General features: G+C 53.8%; 2 protein-coding genes across 2 annotated transcripts in view; one reads left to right on the top strand and one right to left on the bottom strand.

The window, feature by feature from the left end:
* Positions 1 to 1,109: 1,109 nt before the first annotated feature.
* On the bottom strand, positions 1,110 to 2,051 carry BBA_09840 (uncharacterized protein; the record flags this gene model as incomplete). Its single annotated transcript, XM_008604937.1, has 1 exon — positions 1,110 to 2,051. The coding sequence occupies one exon, from the start codon at positions 2,049 to 2,051 to the stop codon at positions 1,110 to 1,112; it is 942 nt and encodes a 313-aa protein (XP_008603159.1).
* Positions 2,052 to 2,270: 219 nt separating this feature from the next.
* BBA_09839 (Ankyrin repeat-containing protein) overlaps positions 2,271 to 5,540 on the top strand; it is a gene marked incomplete at both ends in the record, with an annotated part of 3,513 nt that continues 243 nt past the window's right edge. The window contains 6 exons of the mRNA XM_008604936.1: positions 2,271 to 2,749; positions 2,798 to 3,023; positions 3,068 to 3,127; positions 3,174 to 3,458; positions 3,511 to 3,751; positions 3,802 to 5,522. Of these exons, the coding sequence (XP_008603158.1) occupies positions 2,271 to 2,749; positions 2,798 to 3,023; positions 3,068 to 3,127; positions 3,174 to 3,458; positions 3,511 to 3,751; positions 3,802 to 5,522 (3,012 nt within the window). The remainder of the gene's footprint in view (positions 2,750 to 2,797; positions 3,024 to 3,067; positions 3,128 to 3,173; positions 3,459 to 3,510; positions 3,752 to 3,801; positions 5,523 to 5,540) is intronic.

Genomic DNA, 5,540 nt, shown 5'->3' with positions numbered 1-5,540 from the left:
GTAACTAGAAGCACTAGCGACACCCATACCGGTTTTTACGGTACGGCCGCAACTTGGTGTCACGTAGAAAATGCCTCGTCGTGATACTGACAACGGGGACAATCGTTATAGTGATAAAGCAAGCGTCCCAGCTTGGTATCAAACCACGGGACACATTAATGGAGGGCCAAAGACGCAAAAGAGAAAAAATTTAGCACAAATCTTCGATTGAATGTATCAACGGTATGTAATGAGGCGGTCATACAAGCCATGCAGGGCCCGAAGTGTCCATCCGGCCAATGATCCTCATTGTAGCCCCACAGGCTCTGAACAAACTTCGGATTCAGCAATGGAACATCCAGCTCCATTCGGCCCCCGCAAATGTAGAGGTGCGTGAGAATGAGGCTGCCGACCAAGCAGCCAAAGAAGCCGCAGATCCAAACCTGGCCAAACCGAACACCGCGGAACCTTGGACACTCATCGCCACGACAATGGCCAACATTCATCAAGCGACGAAAGCGGCATGGGCTATAATATATGAAAGGAAGTCCTCTAGGGTATGGTTATTGCTACTGTAGATAAAAGCGTTAGACCCAGCATTACTAGTTAATCCTCGCGGTATCAGTTGGCAGACAGGGCCTGCTATAGTCTCAAAGCGTCCGCGGTAAATGATCGATCCTCTCCTGAACTTTCTTAGAGCTGACCGCCAAGCTTCGAACCCAAAGATAGCGCTAGCCGCATCGCCATGCCGCGCATTGTGTCTACGCAGATCTGGGCAGAGTTCTCCACAGAGCAAGCCTCGGCCGCGTTTACCCCACCAGGGCTAAGGCTTGTTGGGTACCCTGGCAGGACAGCTTCTGGGTGGTTCGGACGCATCCACTCTAGCTCGTTTCTCCGACTAGGCGAAGGGTACGTAGACGGTACAAGAAAGATGAGGGGATTGACGCGCTGTCGCAAGGCAATTTTTGATTGTGGGGGCTTCACTTCTAACCGAAATGGCAAAGTCGTATCACGCTCACGCCATCCAGCTTCTCAGATCCTGGCACGCACAAACGGAGCCGTCAGGGGTGGACAATACTTAAGACGTAACGTGCGGCTAGCCAAACTCGAACAGGTCCACAGAACACCCCTCACTCCGCCGCCCGCTTCTCTTCCAACAGTCGGAGGCGGTCGCGGATCGCATACTTCCACTCCTTCGCCACTTTGTACACCAGGAGGAGGCCCAGAATGAAGAGGAGGCTGCAGAACGACACGATGGTCGTGACGCTGATCCAGAGCGCCGCCCCTTTCCAACCGGCCCCGCCGTCGTCCCTCATCGAGACGACCACCTGCAGTCCGCTCAGGACCACCGACGCGATCCCGATCACGAACAGAATTGGCCCATAGAAGCGCGCAAAGTATGACCCGTACTGGTACTCGACTCTCTGGAAGTGTGACCTGCCGAGGAGGAACGGAGCGTAGAAATTGAGTCGCGTCAGGCGGATCTCGCCATACGTGTAGCGCAGGGAGACGTCTCGGTCTGCGATGTCGCCTAAGCTTGATGTGAAGTCGCAGAACTGCTCCCAGGTAATATCCGCTGGAGCGAGGCACAGGCTGGGGTCCTGGGCGATGCGAAAGTCGGATTCGTGTCGCACGAGATGACAGTACGTCCGCAGGTAACCCAGCATCGCTCGGCGGATGCGCTGTTCTCGTCCTCCGCCGCCGACGTCCTCCGCACAAAGATAGTCCCGCCAGAATATGTAGGAGCCGATGTACCGCGGAAGCGGCTTGATGAAGATCCGATCGTAGATCCACACCAAGTGAAGCTTTGGGTCCTCCGTGACGACGATGGTGCGCCGTTTCACCAACTGCCGGTGGAGAGGCGATATGTTTCCGCTGTCCTGTTTTGACATCCACCAGAGCCTGTCGGCAACCTGGTCCAGATCATCCGAGCAGACTTCCCTGGCCAGCAAGTCCCATACCATGCTTGGGTTCTCCAAAGACACGCGGGGGTGTCCCGGCACGTGCTGGGCCGGCCCGTCTAGCTCCCGCGTAAACTGATGTTCCAAAGCGAAGGGCGGTGTCGGGGCCATTGATACGATCGTGTCGCAAGCTCTTAGTCGTCTGCATCACGACCCCGTCAGATGCTGAGGCTGAGGCTAGGCAGAATCCTCATTCATGTCACGTGGACAGCTGCATGCGAGATGCTGGCCTCACTTGCATCTCCTCTGTTGCTACCCATTTCAGCCCAAGCAACACTCGATCGTACCGTCTACTTCGCGCGTCGAAATCCGTCCAATACCTAGACAGAGATGGCCACCGTGCCCGAATTGTTCGTGGCTGTCTTTGCAACCGCCAGCGTTGTCCTGTTAGCGACGATCCTCCACCAAAGGTCCCTTAGACAGCCGTTGAAGTCGCCAGCGACCCAGGCCCTGACACGACGCGTCGATGACACCCCGGCCGAGACTTCAGCGCCGAAGACCAAAAAAAGTCTGACACTGCGCATCGATGAGATCCCGGCAGATCATGTCGATAACCTGGACCGCAACCTGAAGTCCATTCTCAGCAAGATTCTAGACTTGCGGGGAGATGCTAATCCTATGGTCTGTCGCTCTTTGGTGTCACATGGCAAGGACTCCTTCTGTGCTACAATCTCGATCAACACGTCGCTCTCCGCAGATGACCTGTCCGCCCAACTGCGCCAAGCAGGGCAGGCTCACCCGTACAAGTACACCTGCAAATTCCAAGGGGTCACGCCACTTTTCGAGGACAAGAACGGTGCGAGTATCGAGTAAGTCTTGCATTCGCCGACCTTTCTGTCCCATGCTAACTATTCTAGTATCGTCGCAGTACCCGGCCTCGGAAGCCACGCCCTCGGCTCCTGGAAATCCCCACACAGCGATGACGTCTGGCTACGCGATTTCCTGCCCAAGGACGTGCCTAATATCCGGGTGCTGCTCTATGGCTATGATACGAGTTTACAAGGCAGCCTCTCGAACCAGTCTATGGAGGATTTGGGCAGAGGTTTCTTGGAAAAAATCATCGCCTTCCGAGCGAATGATGGGGTAAGCTGTCTCGACTCTTCTCTAGAATTGGCTGACTCCTTTAGACTGACCGTCGTCCGATCGTCTTCATCGGCCACAGCCTCGGCGGCTTGCTGATCAAAGAGGTGAGAGCCGCGCCACCATAGAGACTTACCGAGCTAACCTCTACAGGCACTCATCCGTGCTTGCAAACATCACAACAATAGAGATTCTGACCTATCTAAAGCTAGTTTTGGAATGCTTTTTTTCGGTGTGCCAAACCTCGGCTTGCGAAATGACCAGTTGGAAACCTTTGTCCGGGGTCAGCCAAACGCCGACTTGATTCACGATCTAGTGGTCAACAGCGATTCAGAGCCCTCGACATTCCTGAAGAGACAGGCCCGCGAGTTTTCCGAGGGCTGCAAGTGTTATCGCGTTGTGACCTTTTACGAGCGCAAACACAGTCCATTGTTGAAGGTAAATCGCTTCATCAGAGACGCGAGAGTCCGCACTAATCCTCGCCCTACAGAAGCAAGATGGGAAGTTGGTCAAGTCCGGTTTGTGGTCTCTGTTGGTGACGGAGAAGTCGGCATCTAGTATAGGCTTGGTAGCTGTCGCTGAGGAAGACAAGGTACCCCTCAACACAGACCATTCTGGGCTCGTCAAGTATGAGTCCAAGATTCAGGACAACTACACCATCGTCAGAGAATGGCTAAGAAGATTTGTCGATGAAGCGAGGCCAGAGGTCGCCAGACGATTCGTCGAGCATAGTATGTAGCTTTTAGGCATCCTACGAATATCATCTGATTATATAGCGCAGGCCTCTACGGACCCCCATCGGAGACAACGAATGCCTGTCTGAAATCACTGGCCTTTGAAGACATGGACGGCAGGCAAGTCAATATCCCTGATGCTGCCGACGGCACATGCAAATGGCTTCTCAATCATGAAACCTTGATCAAATGGATCCGTCAAGATCGGGGTCTTCTGTGGATCAAGGGAAAACCTGGATCTGGCAAGTCAACGCTGGTGAAATATGCTAAGGATGCGATTCCTCCAGCTTATGACAAAGAGACGCTCGTATTTTCCTTCTTTTTCCATGGCCGTGGTCATGAACTACAGAAAACTCCGATTGGTCTCTTCCGATGCCTCTTGCACCAGTTGCTCAAGTGTGTCCCTGGCGCCGTACCCGACCTGATCAAATATTTTGACGACAAACGAGCAACCGAGGGCGAGCCCGGAGAAAAGTGGCAGTGGCATCTGCAGCCATTGCAGAGTTTCCTCAAGTCGTCACTTACAATCATCCTGAAGAGGTTTCCAGTCATCCTCTTCATCGACGCGCTCGATGAGTGCGGGAAACAATCAGCTGCCGGGTTGGTCGAATATTTTGAGAAATTACGCTCAAATCTCCCGCCAACGGATTCTCGGTTCGGCATTTTCTTCTCCTGTCGCCACTACCCCATCCTACAACTTAAAGGCGGATCAACTATATCGCTCGATACCGCAGACAACGCAAACATCACTGCAGACATCACTACATACATTCAAGGCCGCTTCGAAAATGGCCCGGACGTAGACGTCGAAAACTTGATATCGGATCGCGCCCAAGGCGTTTTCTTATGGGCACACCTTGTCGTGGAGAGGGTCCTGCTGCTGAAGCGCGAGGGGGAGTCGCGGGCCAAGATTAAGGCCGAGATCGAGCGGATACCCCAGGAAGTAGGCGAACTGTACCGCAGCCTTATGCGGAGCGTGGAGAATGCCTCGGAAACCTTGAAATTGATGCAATGGATCTGTTTCTCTACGAGGCCATTGACAACGGACGAGCTCCAATGGGCTATGGTAGTTGGCCCTGATGACACTCACAAGTCACTCGACAAATACCGAAACTCGGATGAATTCATCGCCGATGACAAGATCGGCATAAGGATCAGCGCCCTCAGCCGCGGCCTCGCAGAGATCGTACGGTCCAGAAATGCTCGCGTCGTTCAATTCATCCATCAGTCAGTCCAGGACTTTTTGGTCGAGGGTGGATTGAAGGATCTGGACAACACCACGAGACCAGCACACCTAGTGGGCCCCGATGTCCATTGCCGCCTCTCCCGTTCCTGTATCCGCTACTTTAGAATGGTTGTATCGTCTCAGCCAGGATCCCTTGGCGCCAAGGATGAGTCAAGATTCCCCTTGCTGCACTATGCCACAACGTCATGGGTGTCTCACCTGAAATTGGGCGATCCAGCCGAAGAGTCCCCGAACGATCTTATGCATCGGCTTGGATGGCTGACTGAGGTTATGGTTGAACCATGGGTGCGGACCTACAAGGCATTGGAGCCTTACGCAAGGGATTGCCCACCAACCGGAAGTAGTCTTGTACACATCGGAGCGAGACACGGCTTGACGAAGCTGCTGTCATGTCTACTCCTTGACACGGACAGAATCGATATCGATACAAGAGATAACAATGGCCAGACGCCGCTATCGTGGGCCGCTGAGAATGGACATGAGGCTGTGGTTAAGATGCTCCTTGATACTGGCAAGGTCGATGTTGATGCAAGAGACAAC

The sequence above is a fragment of the Beauveria bassiana genome, assembly GCF_000280675.1.
Source record: "Beauveria bassiana ARSEF 2860 unplaced genomic scaffold BBA_S00070, whole genome shotgun sequence".
NCBI classification, from domain to species: Eukaryota; Fungi; Ascomycota; class Sordariomycetes; order Hypocreales; family Cordycipitaceae; genus Beauveria; species Beauveria bassiana.
Note: the sequence above shows the minus strand (reverse complement) of the source record. Positions and strands in the feature narration are given on the sequence as shown.